General features: G+C 45.1%; 1 protein-coding gene across 8 annotated transcripts in view; it reads right to left on the reverse strand.

Moving 5' to 3' along the window:
* Positions 1–20,626, reverse strand: part of NUGGC (nuclear GTPase, germinal center associated) — a 99,937-nt gene that overhangs the window by 35,248 nt on the left and 44,063 nt on the right. For all 8 annotated transcript variants that reach the window (XM_021665160.2, XM_021665156.2, XM_021665155.2 and 5 more), the window contains 4 exons: positions 15,523–15,628; positions 13,519–13,652; positions 8,734–8,898; positions 761–918 (listed from right to left, as the gene is read on the reverse strand). In XM_021665160.2, coding sequence (XP_021520835.2) covers positions 761–918; positions 8,734–8,898; positions 13,519–13,652; positions 15,523–15,628 — 563 coding nt within the window. The remainder of the gene's footprint in view (positions 1–760; positions 919–8,733; positions 8,899–13,518; positions 13,653–15,522; positions 15,629–20,626) is intronic.

Raw genomic sequence — 20,626 nt, forward strand, 5'->3', positions numbered from 1 at the left:
TCCCCAAACCCATGTCATGTATGTGAACAGGCAGTGTCAGAAACAGACACAGTGGCTTCAGTGCATTCAGAGAATGCTCTGAGGTTGGGTGCAGTAGCTCATGCCAGTAATCCCAGCACTTTGGGAGGCTGAGCGGGGATGATCACTTAAGGCCACGATTTCAAGACTAGCCTGGTCAACATAGCAAGACCCTAACTCTACAAAAAATATATATATATTTGTTAAAAGTTAGCCAGGCATAATGGCATATGCCTGTGGTCCCAGCTACTTAGGAGGCTGAGGCAGGAGGCTTGTCTGAGCCCAGGAGTTCGAGGCTGCAGTGAACTAGGATTGTGCCATTGCACTCCAGTCTGGGCAACAGAGCAAGACCCTGTCTCATTGTTTTAAAAAGGAAAGAAAGAAAGTTCTAAGGGCCATGTTTGTTTGCTTAATTCCACTCTCTCCAATCAAAATAGCCTGTCCTCGGCTCAGATCCCTAACAAAATGTATCCCCTGCTGCATGTGTGAGATATCCGAAAAATAATGGGAATCATAATATTAGTCTGAAGGCAGCATCTCAATCTGTGTGCAGGTCATCATGGGAAATTTTTAAGTAAACCAGACCAAGAAGGCTTTTGTGTTTTGCCGAAGACTAAGCTTTCCTCCTCTAGTTACAAGCTACTCTTTACACTTCCAGATCCAAATTCTAAATTCTTAAAGACTCTGGCTCAACGTTCTTCTGATGTTTGTTCCTGAAGGAGCAAGATGAAAGATTCTTTACCTAAAAATGCTTCCAAAAACAGGGTCGATCTGGTCATAGATGGGTTGAGTGAGGGCTTCGTTTAGATCAATTCTCGCCAGAGTCCTGGAGGCATAGATGCCATTTCTCAGGCAAACAGCTTTCAGGGTCTGATGAAAACCTTGGTTTCCTTTACTCCTCTAGAAAATCAACAATAAATTAGCAGAGTTAGCAGGTATTAACTAGAAGGTCACTGGATTAGAATTGCATTTCCCTGGCCAAAGGTCATGACAAAGAATCACAGGAAAGGGTAGAGACATGCTCTTTAAACAGATGATTAAACTGAACGCGGGGGACAGTGGCCACGCCTCTAGGTTGTCTGGGAGGCCCCGCCATGAGCTTCCTAAGCACTCTGCGCTCACTTTGAGCACAATCCTTCTCAAGCGATTTTGTATGTGCTAATTTACTCATTTGTCCAGCTACTGTCCTTGGCCATCAGCTCACTGAGAGCAGGCACAGTGTCTCATCCATCTTTATGTCCCCAACATCTGGCAACAACTTAAGTAGTATTTGAGAAATATTTGTTTTTGTTTGTTTGTTTGTTTTGAGACAGAGTTTTGCTCTTGTTGCCCAGGCTGGAGTAAAATGGTGCGATCTCAGCTCACCACAACCTCCACCTCCCAGGTTCAAGCGATTCTCCTGCCTCAACCTTCCGAACAGCTGGGATGACAGACACCCACCACCATGCCTGGCTAATTTTTGTATTTTTAGTAGAGACAAGGTTTCACCATGTTGGCCAGGCTGGTCTCAAACTCTTGACTTTAGGTGATCCACCCACCTCAGCCTCCCAAAGTGCTGGGTTTACAGGCATGAGCCACCATGCCTGGCCAAGAAATATTTGTTAAATAAGCAATTACTGTATGAATGAATGAATGAATGACAATGTGCTATGACCCAACAGTAAGTATATGTTTTGAATTTTCTAAGGATAGTCCTTAGATTTCATAAACTTTTTGTTGAACTTTTAATGAAATACAATTTGATTTTTATGTCTTGGCTATATTTTTTTCCCAAAGAAATAAATACACAAATGACAGGAAAGAAAAATATAAAGTTAGAGCTACGAGAGACATTAATCAATTTCAGCCAGATGCTAATCATTTGTAAAGTGAATAAAAATGTGTTTGCTAAAATTTTAGTAAAGGGCTCTGTGATTTTTAATCAATGATAAATGTTTTAAGGGAATGGCCACATAGCACTGTACAACTGGTATAATTCTTTTTCTCTGATCTTTTTACTTAGTATTACAACATGAGAATATCCCCAAATCACTGTAAGTATGTTCCAGGCTGGGCACAGTGGCTCACACCTGTAATCCCAGCACTTTGGGAGGCCAAGTCAGGCAGATCATCTGAGGTCAGGAGTTCAAGACCAGCCTGGCCAACATTGAGAAACCCCATCTCTACTAAAAATACAAACATTAGCCAGGTGTGGTGGTGCACGCCTGTAATCCCAGCTACTCAGGAGGCTGTGGCAGGAGAATCGCTTAAATCCAGGAGGCGGAGGTTGCAGTGAGCTGAGATGGCACCACTGAGTGACAGAGTGAAATTCCATCTCAAAAAAAAGTTCCAAAAACTGCACTAATAACCATCTAATATAGTATCATATGGAAGAAAAATAATTCATTTTACTTCTCTCTTGTTCTTAAACATTTAGGTTATTTTTACTATGTTAAATAATAGTATGATGTTAGTGTATAAATGTCTTCCCAAATTTCTGATCTCAAAGAAACATCAGCTAGGAGCCCCTTGGCCACGCTGGTAGTCTTAGAGGAAGAAGTCATTAGAGGGCTGATGGGAGGGGACAGCTGATGGGGTAAAGTCCTGGAGACGCCCGCAAATGTCTGCTGTTGCTTGTTCTGCTCACAGCAAACTCTCAGCGGGGTGGCTGCTGCCTCACGCCTTCGTCCTCTCAGCTCCACTCACTCCTGCACTTTGTGTGATCTGGGTTCTTCAATGATGGGATAAAAACAGCTCTGTCCAAGGTCACTGCATTACCTATTGCTATGAAACAAATTACTGAATACAGCCGTGCAGTGGCTTAAAAACAAACAGTAAATGCCTGTCATCTCTCTGGGATTCTGTGGGTCAGGATTGGGATGGTCGGGCTGGCCACTCTGGCTCAGGTTTCTCCTGAGGTTTGGTCAGGTGTGGCCGGGGGCATAGTCATCTGAGTGAGGCTGGAGGATCTGCTTCCAAGGATATCCGGCTGCACGCTGGCACTGGCTCCTGGCCCCAGGCGGGGGCCTTTGCTCTCCATGTGACCTCTGCACACAGTGGCTCAACTTCAGCACACAAAGGCGTCCCCCTGAGAAAGTGAACCAAGCTTCTGTGGCCCTTGATGGCCTAGCCTCAGAAGCCACACACTGTCACCTGTCTAGCATTCTCCTGCTCAGAAATCAGCCCTGATTCAATGTGGGGGAGACTCCATGAGGGCACAAATACCAGGAGGTGAGGACCCCTGGGGCCGCCTTGGCTGCTGCCTGGCACAGTTGCCCGTGAAACCCACAAGGCCAAATCCAATGGCCCTGGCTGTTTTTGTTTTGTTTTCCCCTTTCAGGAGCACGTGATGTTCTCCTTCTTAACAAACTTTTTTTTTCTTCTAAGAGACAGGGCCTCTCTCTGACACTCAGGCTGGAGTGCAGTGGCACAATCACAGCTCACTGCAGCCTCCAACACCTGGGCTCATGAGATCCTCCTGCCTCAGCCTCCTGAGAAGCTGGGACTAAAGGGGCATGCCACCAAGCCCCACTTTTTTTTGTTGTTAGAGATGGGGTCTTGATATGCTGCCTGGCTGGTCTTGAACTCCTGGCCTCAAGCGATCCTTCTGCCTCGGCCTCCCAAAGTGCTGGGATTATAGGCATGAGCCACTGCTCTCAGCCTTAACAAACTTTATTGCTCCAGTTTTCTGATTGGAAAATAAGAAATTAAGCATTACACTAAAAATAAGCATAAGGATAAGAAAATAGGCATTACACGATTTCCTTCTCCTGGTACCTCTCAGGCCTTGCCTTCTCTGGCCCTCCTTTGCCCCTCTTTATTATTTTGCTTCCTTAACGGAGCCTTTGCATGAGGTGATGTCCTATCACTGTCTTGCCTCCACTCCTCCTCAAGCCCATTCACTGGTATATGTGCATCAATTCCATGCAAGTGGCAGCCACATCCTCCAGCCCCACCGCTCTCCAGGCTCTATTCCACATTTCCATCATTGCATTAGACGTTCCACCTCCATAAAACACTAAATACATGATCTGCAGTAGTGAACATATTGCTTCCCCAACCAAGGGATAAGCTACTCCCTCTCATGCCTCCTTAGATCTTCTTTAAACTGAGGTGATTTGCTTTCTCTTGGATGCAAATCTTCCCCAAAATGTTGGCACCTTGCTTCCTACAGCCCCCATGTCTGAACCATTGACAATCCTGATTGAGATGTCCTTCAGATTTGCTCTCCCAGTCACCCCTTCCTTCTTATTCCATCTGCCATAACCTTTGTTGAGACCTTGCTGTGTCTTATCTCAATGAAGCACCTACTGTAAGGAAAATGGCTGCGCTTTAGTCAGGAGTAGGCCGAGGCAGCCTTTCAGAGAAGCATGACTCAGTGGGTTTGGAGTGCACGTGCACAACCCTGCACATTATATAACCACAACACATGAGGCACATTGGATGACCCACATGAGTGCATGCTTGGCTTGGAGCCACTACTGGTAGGTCACGAGGTCAGGATATCGAGACCATCCTGGCCAACATAGTGAAACCCCATCTCTACTAAAAATACAAAAATTAGCTGGGCGTGGTGGTGCGTGCCTGTAATCCCAGCTACTCAGAAAGCTGAGGCAGGAGAATTGCTTGAACCAGGGAATTGGAGGTTGCAGTGAGCTGAGATCATGCCACTGCACTCCAGCCTGGCAACAGAGCAACACTCCGTCTCAAACAAAAAAAAGGTATAATTACCCTGCTAATGCTGTACATACGGCTCACTCATGCCCAGAGAGAGAGTAAAGCCATGTCAAAACTGTCTACAATTCCTCAAGTGTTTTTACAGCTACCTGCCACTTGCCCACAGACTTCCCTCAGACCTCAGTTAGACCCTGACACCTCCTAACCAGGTTCTCTGCCTAGGTTTTCCCCAAGCATTTTGCTTCCCAAAGCATTAGTTCTGATGAAGTTATTTTTCTGCTCAAAACTTCACTATGTTCCAACTCTTCAACCTGGTCTAAAGTCTGCAGCAAGCTGTCAGCCTAATTTCCCAAAACCCTGCCCTGTGTACCTATGCTGCAGTTAGATGGCACCTTCTGGCTCCCACATGGGCTCTGGCCTTCCTCCCCTAGAATGCCTTCCCTGCCTCTCCACTCCTCTGCCCAAAGGCATACCACCATCCTCCAGGGCCAGGCTCCAACAACATCCTCTCTAGAAGGTTTATCAGACTGTCCTCTAGCCTGGCCTGGGATTTCTTGTCTAACATCCATCCCTCCTTCTCCACTGTGGCCTCCCTAGTCCTTCTGTTCTGGAGAAAATGAACTCTAGTCCTGCCCCCAGGATGGGACACACACACAGGCCTGAGCTATTCAACACAAGGGATTCTTTTTTCTCAGAGATCGGTTCAGAAATAGGCATGTGACCCATGTAGAGCCAAAGAAACACCGTGAGAGCTTTGCTGAGATTTCTAAGAAAGGTTCTCCAGTCTTCTGAACGCAGGCCTGGAAACAGCCATCCCCCTGCTCCTCTGGACAGCAATTCTCAACCGGGAGTGATTCTGTCACAATTGAGGAGTGGGGGCTGCTACCAGCACCTAGTCGGTGCAGTCCAAGAATGAAACGACCTGCAATTCACAGGACAGCCCCTCACAACGAAGCATGATCTGGTCCCAGCTGTCAATCACACCAAGGTTAAAAACCCTCCTCCAGAGCTCACGATGTTCAGATGTGAGTGCAAGAACAGCTACAGCCATTTTGCCATCATGAGAGAAGCAGCCTGAGAATGGGGCCCACGGAGGCGCTGGATTCAGCTCATCCCCCAGACCCTCTCTTCCTGTGGCTCTCAGGCATATGGGCCAATACACTTCCTCATGGCCAAGAGTGGCTTCAGTTAGGGACTCTGATTTGCAGCCAAAAGATTCCAGCCAGCCACAGCTCCCAACAGAATGAGCTCCCTTCTCTAAACATTTGGAAAACTTTCTGGCTGTCCCGCAGTCCTCACCAGCATGCTACCTTTTATTATAGTTCCCTGAATGCTCTCTTAACTCTTCTGACCAGGAATGCGTCTTTCTATCCCTGAAATCTAATAAGAAAAACAGATGGCAGGGCATGGTGGCTCAGGCCTGTAATCCCAGCACTTTGGGAGTCAAGGAGGGCAGATCATGAAGTCAGGAGTTTGAGACCAGCCAGACCAACATGGTGAAACCCCATCTCTACTAAAAATACAAAAAGTAGCCAGGCGTGGTGGTGTGCATCTATAATCACAGCTACTCAGGAGGCTGAGGCAGGAGAATCACTTGAAGCCGGGAAGCGAAGGTTGCATTGAGCCATGATCATGCCACTGCACTCCAGCCTGGGTGACAGAGTAAGACTCTATCTCAAAAAAAAAAAAAAAAAAAGTTGGCTTGTCAGACATTCTCTATACGCTGAGTGAATTAGTCAACTCAGCATTATCCTTTTACATGCATTCTTTCAAGTAATCTTTACAGCAACCCTATGACATAGGTGCCACGGTCCTCAATTTACACAGAGGAACCTGAGGCACAGAGAGACTGAATACCTTGTCCCCGGTCACACAGCTGGCAGATGGGGAAACTGAGGTCCAAATCAGAGCCCATGTGGGATATGCTGCCTCTTGGCAACGACACCTTGTATTCCAAAGTCCTTGTTATGTGCAGAAATGAATGAATGAATGAATGAATGCAACAAGATTTCCTTGTATGGGATTTACAGATGTTAAGCTATGTAACTGGTTGGCAAGAACAAGTTGCTGCCCTCTTTGCAGAGAGTTTAGGAGAAGCAGCGGGTGAGTGCAGCAGGGGTTGGGTGTCCAATTATGAAGCTAGGCAGTCCTGGGTTAGATGTGGAGCCCATGTGGGGCATGGAAAAGGTATTTGGCCTCTCCAAAGTTGAAAAATTAAAATAATAATAAGGGTATTTGCCTCACAGAATGGTTGTGAGGATCGGATACTGTGCAGTGTCTGGTTCCACAGTCAGCATGTTGCTCGTATTTGCCAACTGAGTGCACACACACATACCTACTAGAGGCATGGATACTTGGCTACCCACACTCAACTGCATGGAACACACTCCAGCTGTCATCCTCCTGTGTCCACACACTGACACTTTCCCCAGTGACCGCAGAATCATCCCGACTCATCTCCTCGTTTACTCCTGGTTCTTTCAGCATTTATTCTTGGTCTTGTGCTAGAGGTGTCTCCTCCTTCCCTTTCATCCAAACTGCAGCACATACAGCTACTCATCTAGACACTTTTTTTTTTTTTGAGATGGAGTCTCGCTCTGTCACCCAGGCTGGAGTGCAATGGTGCAATCTAAGCTCACTGAAACCTCTGCCTCTCAGGTTCAAGTGATTCTCCTGTCTCAGCCTCCCCATTAGCTGCAATTACAGGCGCCCACCACCACACCCAGCTAGTTTTTGTATTTTTAATAGAGACTGGGTTTCACCATGTTGGCCAGGCTGGTGTCGAACTCCTGAACTCAGGTGATCCACCCGCTTCAGCCTCCCAAAGTACTGGGAGTACAGGCATGAGCTACCACACCCAGCCTCATCTGTACATTTAAACAAGCTTTTACACAAAACACACAGATAGCAACACCCAGAAGAGGCCATGTGCTAGAAAGCCAGTATCATCTGTGCACATAGAAAAGCCTCCAGGAAGCTAACCAGCCCATCACACTCACCTTTTCACACATTTTCCACTGCTCACATTCCAACTTTCCAAGGCCCATTAAAAACTACAACCACACACCATCTGTGCACTTCTCCCAGCATGTGGGACACCAAGTCATCTTTGCTCCAAGAGCAGTGCTATCCAGCACATCTTCCCCTTAATGGGTGCTATGGACTGAAGTGCACCCTTGAGTTCATATGTGAAGCCCTAACCCCCAGGGTGACTGTATTTGGAGACATCGTTGGTAAGGAGGTAATTAAAGTTAAAGGGGTCATAAGGGTGGGGCCCTGATCTGACAGGTGTGGTGTCCCTCTGGGAAGAGAGAGAGATCCCAGGAATGTGTGTGCACAGTGAAGAGGCCACGTGAGGATGCAGCAAGAAGAAGGCCGCCTGCCTTCTCCAGAAGAGGACAGAGGCCTCAGAAGAACTCACCCTGCTGACACCTTGATCTTGGACTTCCAGCCTTCAGAACTCCAGAAAAATCAATGTCTGTGGTTGAGGCCACGCGGTCTGTGGGATTTTGTTATGGCAGCCCAAGCAAACTAACACGATGGGCCTCTTTTTTTACCCCTTAGTTTTAGATAAATACTGCCTTGCACTTACATTTTCATCCTTCAGAAACTCTATACAACTAATTAAGAAATAAAATCACAATTTGTATGCCAAAGGAGAGGTTACAAGATATTTCCTTATTGTGTAAGCTAATGGATACTGACATCAATGCTACATCCTCATTTTCAGAAGAAAACCAGGAATTAAAAAAAAAAAAAATGGGTCTAGGATCTTGCCCGGGACTGCAAGGTGGATGTCTGGTGGAGCTGGTGCTCCAGCCAAGATCCTCAGATCCCAGATTCCCATGCTATCCTTGCTGCATGTGTATCTTCCTTGGTCCTTCCGAGACACAGATGAACAATCATTATGTGCAATTTTTACTCGCTCCTACCCTCCTCTAGCTCTTCCATCTCTTTTGAAAGGGATGGGACCGTGCAAAAAGAGCCTGGGGAGTGGGCAGGCCTCCTGGAATATCCCTGGATTTTCCCTGGAAGGAAAAATCCCTGGTGGTTACTCACCACCAGGCACGCCCTGAGGATGCCGCGGTAGGAGGTCCTGGCGGTTCTGACCCCTTCTTTCAGAGGCCGCTCCATGCAGGCAAAGCACTGTGCGATGGCCTTTTCCAGCAGCTCAACCTTCTCTTCTGTGAATCTCCGCAGGTCACTCACATGCAAGTATTCATTCTAGGGACAAAGATCATAAAAGCATCAGACCACCCACTCCCTCAGAGCAACTTCTCCTCAAGCTTTGCTTCCTTTAAGCTTGTCACAAGCTCAAGATTTAGCTTATCACTCAGAGCTGACCTCTCTTTATTGTCCCCACATGGCCTCACTCAGTGCACAGACCCCCCTAGGCTTTGTGGGGTTAGAGAACAGAACAAATACCTGCCTGGTGCGACTTGTTTCATTTGTTAAAAATCACAGTCTCTGCTTATTTAGCAACTTATTTCAGATGTATAATCCGTCAGGCTATTTGGGGAAGTAGCTATCCACACAGAAACCCAATTGTTATTAAAACAGATTTTTCCAATGACATCTGATTCAACAAACATTTCGTGAGCTTTGACTCTGCACGAAGCAGTTTTTATGGATAATACTTCTCAAATTTTAACGTGCATACAAATCACCAGGAGATCTTAAAATCTGAAATCCGAGGCTCTGGGATTCTGCATTCCTAGCTAGTCCCCAGGTAATGCTGGTCTCCCGGGCTATGGAGCACACTATGCATAGCAAAGCTACACAACCACAAAAATAAATCCATGTTTCTGTCTTCAAAGAACACATTCTAATCAGGGAGAAAACATATATTCAAATAATACAAGGAAGTGACCACCAGAGAAAGCTTTGACCCCTAGGTGCCTGATAAGGTTTGCTGTGTGCCTACTTAGATATCATTTTGAATCGTAGCTCCTATAATTCCACGTGTTGTGGGAGGGACCTGGTGGGAGATAACTGAATTACGGGGTTGGTTTCCCCCATACTGTTCTCATGGTAGTGAATGAGTCTTACGAGTTCTGATGGTTTTACAAGAGGAAACCCCCTTTGCTTGGCTCTCATTTCTCTCGTCTGCCACCATATAAAATGTGCCTTTTGCCTTTGACCGTGACTGTGAGGCCTCCCAGCCACAAAGAACTGGGAATCCATTTAAACCTCTTTTTCTTGGTCAGGTGTGTTGGCTCACCCCTGTAATCCCAGCACTTTGGGAGGCCGAGGAGGGTAGATCACAAGGTCAGGAGCTCAAGACCAGCGTGGCCAATATGGTGAAACTCCATCTCTACTAAATATACAAAAATTAGCTGGGCATGGTGACAGTCACCTATAGTCCCAGCTACTCAGGAGGCTGAGGCAGGAGAATCACTTGAACCCAGGAGGTGGAGGTTGCAGTGAGCCGAGATCGTGCCATTGCACTCCAGCCTGGACAACAAGAGCAAGACTCCTTCTCAAAAAAAAAAAGTCTCTTTTTCTCTGTAAATCACCCAGTCTTGCTTATGTCTATATAAGCAGCATGAAACCGGACGAATACAGTGGCAAACTGGGATCTCGTAGCCTTGTTCCCTGCCTGGAAGCCTTAGCGGACCCCACAGTGTCTGCAGCAGAGAGAGCCACACTCCCCAGCTTGGCCCTTAAGGCACTTCACAGCCAGAACTCACCCACCTCTCCAGCACCACCACCTGTTTGCCCAACACATCCTGCCAAGTAGCTACCCCTGGACTTGCTGCCATTTCCCAAACATGCTGTCCATCTTGTGCCCTCTGGGACTTGCTGATTTCATCTTTGTTACTTCAGAGACAAAGCTCAAAAGTCCTTCCCATGAGGCACCTTCCCTGAGTCCCCAGGTAGAGGTGGGGCTCCCTGTCCTGTGCTCCCGCCGCACTTCCCACAGTCCTGTGCCACAGTGTGTCTCCTGTCATATGACATCTCTCCCTTGTTCCCTATGTCTCCTTCCCTGGATAGGAACTTGCCAGAGGAACAGGCTGCTAGTCATTCATGCTCCTTTATTCCAGGGCACAGCACAGACAGCAAAACCCATAGACACCTGTGGATTGAATGAGTGGCCCAGAGAAACTGCTAGATAATTCAGGCTTTTAAATTCTATTCCAAATAGACAGAAATAGCTCTGAAATTGATGGGTGACCTGATGTAGGTGATTTAACTTCTCTGGTTCTCAACTGTATCATCTTTACAGTAAGTGAATTGGGTTGAATCATCTTGAAAACAACCCCCCACTCTGAAACTCTGTGAATCTTGGAGTAAATAAGTTTTAGAGTGTATGGAGACTGTGTGGCATTCGGCACACCCTGGGAATTTTCCTCCATTAAGAATTCTACAAGGCATATTTTTCCCCAGGGCATCCTTTAGATTCTTTTGAATTTGTGGTGTCGCCAATGATGAAAATGAAAGAAGAAAGAAGTCATGGAAAGAAAAGCTATGGGCACGATTCTCACAATGCCTCACTCTCGATAAATCTCTGTTGAACAAACAAAACAATGGTAAGAAAGGGAAGAGCTGAGAATATAAGAACAATAAGAAACAGAGAAGCTGGCACTTAGTATGAATAAATGCTGACTTCATTTGACATTGAGATGTCATCATCAACTGACTATGGATTCTTAAAAATAATGAGTGCTCATTTAAAATCACTAACTACTCAAACTCTAAATGTTAGGTTTCAGTGACCATCTTTGAAAAAAATAATCAGTCGCACACTAAGTAGATTTGATTTTTCAGAATTCAAAGGAACTCACAAATTCTTGCCTTCCAACTTTCTATCAAAGAGCTGAGAGTAAGATCAATATCTAAGGCCAAAGAATTTTGAGCAAAGTTGCCAGCATCTCCCTAACATAGCTATCGCAGAAGTGCCAGCCAGCCCCTTGTCCTCTGTTTTCCAGCGCTTGGAGTCTGGCTGCAGAGGTGAATCTGAGCCCCTCTGAGCGCTGCACTTCCGTATCAGCAAAGAAAAGCATGTGGGGCGAGCACTTCCAGCCTTGATGGCAAAATGCCTTGGCCTTATGTCTGTGAAATACACCAACCACACACAGCCCCAAATCAGATTTATTTTCCATCAGCACTTCCAAAAGCAATCTTGTGCTGGGCAGACAGACAAATTTCACCCTGAAGAACTGTTTAGGGAAGTTGGAAGGTCAAACCCTTCCCCAACAATTTCAGCGGACAAAAGTCAAATGAGAAAAATCTCAGATTCCAAGAGTTTTGTTTTGTTTTCTTCTTGTACAACTAGACCAAAACAAGCCACAGGAAATATGATTTTAAAAGACTCAATGTTGCTCTATATGCCCCTTTTATGCAGAAGAAAGGCCCCACACAACTAAAGACTTTATACAACCAAAGGCTCTGGGTGGCACTGCTTACTCCCACATGGAAGTCAGGTCTCGAGTGTTTGCCTCCCTTGCCACCCCACAGGGTCAGCCTTGGCCCACTTTCCCCATCCTCAGGACCAGCTCCCTGACCACTCACAGAGCCTTACTCATGTACTTCCTCTGCCCCTTCCCCGTTACGGTATAACAAGAAGTCAAACAACTGTGCACATCTGACAGGTGAAGGCAAGTATAGAAATAAGAGAAGAGTAACCAGATGACAACAGGCAGAGGCTGTTTATTCAGAGCTCACTACAGCAACGGAGTCAGCCACCATCATTTGAATTTAGCAGAGACTCAAAAGCAGGTAGAGGAGTGGAAAACCTTCACGGTGGACAAAAAAGGCTTTAGGGGTGCCCTGATTGGAGGCTGTTGGCCTGGGGACACTAGAGATGGGCTAGGTAAAAGCAGAGAGGTCAATGTCTTTCGTTAGACATACCAAAGACATTGCCTGATTGGTAGTAAGTTGGAAGTAGGGACAGAGATTAGGGAAGTTATTCATCGAGTCCCGGACATCTGGTGCTGATTGTTACAGTTATTCTTCAGTCTCCTGGGTTGTTATTAGAGATAGCAGTTTGACTTCCTGCAAGTCTGACTTACAGACAGAAGGCTTCCTGGGCTGTTTATCGTAGATAAGAGGTTTGTCTCTGGCAGGCTGCTACACGTTGTGGGTCAGAGATTTATTTTTACACATGGTCCAGCCATTGTCTTTGTATATTCTGTCTCTCATAAGGAGACAATACAGCTGGTGACTGATGACAGTAAGAGGATTTTCTCCAACCCCCTCACCCCGCCGAGTCTCTAATCTAGTAGCTTATCCCTCTGATTTTAGGGTTAAAAAGAAATCATCCATAAAAGAGATAAATGTATCAATTGCTATGAGAAAAGTAATTGTAACTAGTTTTTCAGAATGCCTGCATTCTTGCCAGGGAAGATAAGTATCAAAACTCTACTGAAAGTCCCTCCAAGCTTCCATGCTCTCACATTATTTTACTGTGCTCCTCTGAGCCTGAGATTGACAGCACCAGAGAAATCCAGAGACAGATGAAACATTCTAGGGCTGTATACATAAACACACCTCTCCAGGAAAACCAAGAAGTGTCTGCATTCCACTAGAACCCAGCCAAATCACACCTGCCATCACTTAAACACATTCCGCCTTGTTAAAGTCTCAGGAGGGATGGAAAATACCTACTATTTTGACATTTTCCTCTCAGTCCATCTGTCTCAGGTAAAATAGTATTTCTTTCTCTTTTACCCAAATGTGATGATTTTAACCCTCTAATTATCTTTTGTCCTCTTAGACTCTCTGAACTTTGTATCTTCCTTTAATATGAAAAGAAAAAAATATCATAAGTTAAATTTCTAACTTGGTAAAAGGAAATGTTCTGCTCAGGTGGGAGAGAATATGAAAGCCGAGTGTCTTCCATACCGGCAGCTTCTGCGTGGAGTTGACACTATCCGTGAGGAGCAACAGGCCAAAGGCTTCAGTCACATACTTGGTCACCGTCCTCCTCTTCTTGTCCAAGAGCCTTTTCCTGATGTATTCTCTTAACTTAGGGATTTCTGGAATTCACAGGCAGCACAAACAATTGTAAAAGGCCAGAAGTTTGTGGTCAACAGAATTCATAAAAGTTGAAACATGAAGATGGCATTCTGAATGAACTGGAGCTGAGATCCCCAGTGGGCTGGACGCCTACAGAAGCGACCTCTCCGAAAAGCACTTTTCCCATGTCTAGGATCAATGACAGTGATGAATGGTAGATCAGCATTACTGCATATTCATTTTATTTAGCTGTATAAAAAACCTACATGGAAAATACAGGCTGGTTGAAAACACAGGCTCTTTCCTTTGGACACCTATCATATCACCTGCAGAGGTAAACCAAAATGTTCACAATTCTAGAATTTCAGCCCTTCACTCCCCCTAGATTTTTCTATCTATGGCAACTAACCATTAACACCAGAATAGCCCATGCTTGCTATAGAAAGAAACAAGAACCTCCGACATGTGTGTCACATCCTACCTGTTGTCAGTCAGAAGAAAATAGAGGCCACTCTACCCTTTTCCCCACTATTCTCATATGTGGCAATTTCTCTATATTATTCCTTCCATATACCATGCTATTTTTTTTTTTTTTTTTTTTTTTTTGAGATGGAGTCTTACTCTGTCGCCAGGCTGGAGTGCAGTGGCATGATCTCAGCTCCCTGCAACCTCCGCCTCCCAGGTTCAAGCAATTCTCCTGACTCAGCCTCCCAAGTAGCTGAGACTGCAGGGGCACCACCATGCACAGCTAATTTTTGTATTTTTAATAAAGACGGAGTTTCACCATGTTGGCCAGGATGGTCTCGATCTCTTGACCTCATGATCCACCCATCTTCGCCTCCCAAAATGCTGGGATTACAGGCAGGGGCCACTGCGCCCAGCCAATTTTGTCTTTTATACCCTTAATCAAGCAGTTCCCCCATCTCTGGGAACATTTCACAGCTTCTGCTCCCTAACTTCCATTCACATACCTACACATCTAGTAAAATGCATGCACATTGCAAGCCATGTCAAGTTCAGATGAGAATGAGGTCCTGACCCTGCCTGCTCACCCACTTTCCACTGAGCGTCTAGTGCACAGGGAGCTCTAGATTCATTGGGCTTCTACTGCACTCACAGTCAGCAACAACTAACTAAGCCTTATTTTCACTTCAATTTTTGCACTTGAGTTAGTATTAGCTCCTCATCCAAATTTCAAGTTCTGTGAAGAAAGAGTCATTCCTTATGCTTTCCCTGCCTCACAGACAAAATATACAATAGTCACTCAGAAAATAATTCTAATGCCTGTAGCTGGGTGAGAGAAGACTAAGGATATGATAACCCAATTATTTGTTTTTGTTTTTTGTTTTGTTTTGTTTTGTTTTTCTGAGACAGAGTGTCGCTCTTGTTGCCCAGGCTGGAGTGCAATGGCACAATCTCGGCTCACTGCAACCTCTGCCTCCTGGATTCAAGCAATTCTCCTGCCTCAGCCTCCCAAGTAGCTGAGATTACAGGCGCCCACCACCATGCCCGGCTAATTTTGTATTTTTAGTAGAGACAGGGTTTTGCCATGTAGATTAGGCTGGTCTCAAACTCCTAACCTCAGGCGATCAACCCACCTTGGCCTCCCAAAGTGCTGGGATTACAGGCATGAGCCACTGCACCCAGCAATCCACTTATTTGACCTTTGCCAACCCACAGTAAGATTTGGAGGCAAGAGGAATTGTGGTCTCTGGCACCACAACAATACAGAGAGGAAAATAATCTTTATTTGCAACTGATAGCGAAACTGAGGCAAGCTGAAAAAAAAAAAAAAGTTTGTGAGGCACAAGAAGTTCTAGAGAAGAAATTCAAAGTGCCAAACTTGATCTTGGGAATTTTAGTGATGGAGATTAAAAAAACATAAATTACCAGTTTCCTCTTCGGTGAGGAGAGCCTGTTGCCAGTACTCTTGGGCGCTGACTGTATACACCAGATCTGAGGCTTCCAGAACATTGAAGTCAGCCGGCAGTTTTCTCTGAAGTGAGAGAGTCACACAGAAAACAGAATAACTCAAACCACGGCAAAGGAAATCATGCACAGGAAATCATGCACAAGAGCCTTCAGCCAATTTCAGCTTATTCACTTCCAGTTCTCCACGAACCCCACTGGGAACACACAACGCTCTAAATGCCTGGTGTTGCCATCTGTCCACTCCTACGAAGGTCAGAAGTTATGAGAAACTGCTGCATAGAAACTATTCTTTTGGGAGTTAATATCAATTTTAGAAGAAAATGGGTAGAGACAATAGCTGAAAGGTTATCTCAATGTTCAGAGGGGGAATAATACCAGGATCCCTTCTCGAAAAAGAAGCATGTCTCTGGAATGGGCAGTGGTGTGCCACAGCCAGCTTGTGCCAGCTCCTGAAAGCCAACAGCACACGTCACTTCCCTACTCTGCATTCAGTGACGTCACACTGGTAGCTTGAAACTGACAATGATGGGACTGTCTCAGTCCTGAATTGCAAACCGATAACCCAAATTTATAACGTTGTAATCCCCAATCTTCAACCAAATAATTTCAGCTCACAGGTGAGCACAGCTTGTCAATACTACGAGGCACATTTTCCCCCATTTAATATTTCTGAAATTGAGATGCATTTTGCAACTGTGATAGGCCAGGTGGCAGCCACAAGGTGGTTGTCACTGCCTGCATGTTATGGGCTGCAATGTATCCCTTTCCAAAATTCACATGTTGAGGTTCTAACCACAGGAATTGGCAAATTGTATACATCTGCCTTTTGTGGTTTTTTTTTCGTTTTGGGGGATTTTTTTTTTCTTTTGACATAGAGTCTAGCTCTGTCACCAGGTTGGAGTGTAATGGCCCAATCTTGGCTCACTGCAACCTCCGCCTCCCAGGTTCAAGCAATTCTTCTGCCTCAACTTCCTGAGTAGCTGGGACTACAGGCATGCACTGCCACGCCCAGCGAATTTTTGTATTTTTAGTAGAGATGGGGTTTCACCATGTTGGCCAGGATGGTCTCAATCTCCTGACCTCGTGATCCACCCACCTCGGCCTCCCAAAGTGCTGGGATTACAGGCAGGAGCCACCGTGCCCAGCCGGGATTTTTTTTTTTTTTTCAACAAAGAGCTCATTCTTAAACATTTACAAGCACAACACAACACAAACTGGGCTAAGATCCTATAAAAGCAACAGTTGCTTAGCCAAGCAGTTAGTGAGTAATCATAAACATTTTAATGCCAACTCATGTTGAAACAAATTATGATATTAAAGGTCAAGCAGTTAAGAATTGCTCAACAAAGTCTTTTCGGGTGCTTAGAAAAATATTATCATGGAGAATTGTACTAGCATTATATAGAAATTGTATTCCACATTCTTTCATTCTTTTCACTTAGAAAGAGAAAAACCACCCACATGTAGAATGTGCATGTGCTTATGTGAGTATTTGAGGGAGGTAGTAAACAGTGGCGAGTTATAAATCTCTTTCTGATGCAAAGATACAAAAGAGCTGAGTGAGCTGGGGCCCTGCAGTCCACTGGGATTCGTGAGAAGCCGTGTCCCTGGCAAGCCATAAGCACCTGTAGTTAAGACTGGAATACGGATAACTATGTAGACTCCCAGAAGTCCACTCCCACCCGCCCCTTATAGAGTCCCCTTATAGGGTGAAGCTGTATAAAGGATCTGCTGAGATTTTGCTTAGACAGAGTTTTCACTCTAGGAAAAAGTTGAGTGAAAGCTGAAACTATTTTTCTACTGGGAGATGAAATTAATGTAGAATTAAAGTTAAGGAGGGTTTTTAAGTAGTTCCAAGAAAGAAGTGTCCTTAGCTGCGTCTAGATGTTTGCATTATTTAAAATCTGAACCTAAATCTTGTGTAACTTTTCTAAAAATTATTGAAGATTAGTTAACATTTATGCTTTTTATTGTAGTAAAAACAAATGTTTTTCTAGTATCAATGAAGTGACTCTAGCATAACGGGTTCATATCATTGCATGAGAGAAGTAGAAACAGTTATAGTTGGAGGGTAGGATCCAAGATGGTAGTAGGTATTCATCAAATTATGCCACAGAAGGATTAGACACTGTTGTCATTTAAATACATGGCTTGTCATAATAAAACGTAACACAATATATTCAAGTTTGTAGAAAGACATTGTATATGAGATGATGTGGAAGCTGAAACCAGAAGGGAAGCCAGGTGTGGTGGCTCACACCTGTAATCCCAACACTTTGGGAGGCCGAGGCGGGTGGATCACCTGAGGTCAGGAGTTCGAGACCAGCTTGGTCAACATGGTGAAACCCCATCTCTACTAAAAATACAAAAAATTAACCAGGCATGGAGACCACGCCTGGAATCCCAACTACTTGGGAGGCTGAGGCAGGAGAATTGCTTGAACCCAGGAAGCACAGGTGGCAGTGAGCCAAGACCACACCACTGCACTCCAGCCTGAGCAGCAGAGCCAGACTACACCTCAAAGAAAAAAAAATCGTGACCCAATTTTTAAAAATCTACCTGAAATCAGTAACATAAATCATGACTCATTTTTAAAAATCTACCTTTTCTGGCTTTGTCATGAACGTTATGTTGCAGTGATGTCGCTCTGCCACTGTCTTACTTGTATAAAATAATTTGATCTGTACCCCTAGCACTCTTTCACTGTGGTTGGTGTTGTTAGAGATGGGGTCTCTCTCTATTGCCCGGGCTGGTCTTGAACTCCTGGCCTCAAAAGATCCTTCCACCTCTGCCTCCCAAAGTGCTGAGATTACAGGTGTGAGCTACCACTTCAAGCCCAATTTTTATTATTTTTAATATTATTCTTGCTAAAAGAAACCCCAGATTCCTGGAGAGTAGTTGGTCCACGTCTTGGAGCAAGGAAAAATAAAGTGGACCTGAATACCTTGTTGTGGCTAGACAGCAAGAATGTTTTTTAAAAGCTGACGGGAGTAATGCTAAACAGAGCCAGCTTAAAGGGCTCCTAGTAGCCAAAAAGTGATGCACTACGCATCAGAAAGAACACAACAGTTCTGTGAAAAGCTATGAGCTCATTATGATCCTAAAACAAGGAATCATACCTTCTTAGGTACCTAACGTACCTAAAATAAGGTATGTTAAAGTAAAGGCATTCACCAGCTCAAACAATATGCCTGAGACTATCAAATTTCTGTCTGTAGCTGGGGGCGGTGGCTCACGCCTGATATCCCAGCACTTTGGGAGGCAGAGGAGGGTGGATCACGAGTGCGGGAGTTCAAGACCAGTCTGGCCAATACAGCGAAATCCCGTCTCTACTAAAAAAACAAAAATTAGCCAGGCATGGTGGTGCACGCCTGTAGTCCCAGCTATTCGGGAGGTTGAGGCAAGAGAATCGCTTGAACCCAGAAGGCAGAGGTTGCAGTGAGCCGAGAATGCGCCATTGCACTCCAACCTGGGCTACAGAGCAAGACACTATTAAAAAAATTAAAAAAGAAATTTTTAGTCTCTAAATTCCATTTGCGCATGTCCTGAAAGTTTACCTAACTTATTGAAAAGAATGTTAACAGTCTTTGTAGGGGCACAAAAATTCCCATCAGGTCCAATCAGGCAGTAAAACTTTGTGAATTAGGTTAGAATAAAAAGTTGTGTGAGAGTTTATAGTAAAAACTGGGTCAACGAAAAATTTAAGGGAAGGTCAAGTGAACCAAAACATACCAGGTAATAAGAAAAGATGTGGAGCTATGGGATGGGGCCCAAATCACGCATGGATCTAAGTGCCTGTGTCTCAGCTCTAAATCTCAAACTGATAACCCAAATCCATAACCATATCGGGATGCCCAATCTTCAATCAAAGAATTTCAGCTGACGTGTGACCACAGCTTATCAATACTAAGAGGCGCATTGTTTCTGTTTCTTGTTTCTGAAATGGAGATGCATCTTGCAACTGCTCTAAGTGGCAGTCACGAAGTGGGTGTCACTGCCTGCATGTTATGGGCTGAAATGTATCCCCGCCAAAATTCACATGTTGAGGTCCTAATCTCCACTACCTCAAAATGTGTCCTTACATGGCAACTGGGTCATTGAGGATGGCATGTATTAAGCTGAAGTCACATTGGAGGAGGGTGGGCCCCAATCCGATGTGACTGGTGCCTTTCAAAACAGAGAAAATTTGGATGCAGAGACACACACATGAGGAGAATGCCGTAAAGACTGGAGTGTGCCTCCACAAGCCAGGAATTCTCAGAAGCAAGGAGAGAGACCTGGAACAGATCCTTCCCGCAGCTTCGGAGGGAGCATGGCTTTGCGAACACCTTGATTTTGGACTTCCAGCCTCCAGAGCTGGGTAAGAATCATTTTCTGTTGTTCCAGGCTACCCAGCTGTAGTGCTTGGGAGGTTCACACACCGCACATAGGCAACTTGGTCACAGCTGTTCACGTTGCCCTTCCTTCTAACGAGTTGTGTGTATTGCTTAATTGCCATTTAACATATCTTTTAAAAGACTATGTTATGATTCAGCACTGAAAATTTAGCGTTTTCCAGGCCTTTACATCGAAAGGCCTGGAAATGGAAATGTGGGGCATGTATTTGATATTAGTGAAAAAAATGCTTGTGGTTGGTGGATTAGACAGTAGTTCCAGATTTTCTTGCAAAGCAACACCTAAGTGCTTCATGGGACCTAGGAAAGGGAGCCATCTGCGTGTAGGTGAAGCTGGGCTGTGTTTCAATACTGAAGCATGCGCAGACTGACTACCTATTGCATGCCCCACAAAAAAAAAAAAAAGTGCCGAGATGGAAACTCGAAGAACGCCTTATAAGGAACTTGAGTTTCATGTTTTCTGTCATTACAACTAAATTTGCTCCAAGGCCAGGTGCTGTGGCTCACACCTGTAATCTCAGAGCTCAGTGCTTTGGGAGACCCAAGCAGGAGAATTGCTTGAGCCCAGGAATCAGAGACCAGCCTGGGCAACGTAACCTGTTGCTACAAAAAAATTAAAACATTAGCTGGATGCGGTGGTGCATGCCGGTAGTTTTAGCTACTGGGAG

Source organism: Aotus nancymaae, unplaced genomic scaffold, assembly GCF_030222135.1.
Source record: "Aotus nancymaae isolate 86718 unplaced genomic scaffold, 86718_ANA_hifiasm-v0.15.2.pri h1tg000079l, whole genome shotgun sequence".
NCBI classification, from domain to species: domain Eukaryota; kingdom Metazoa; phylum Chordata; class Mammalia; order Primates; family Aotidae; genus Aotus; species Aotus nancymaae.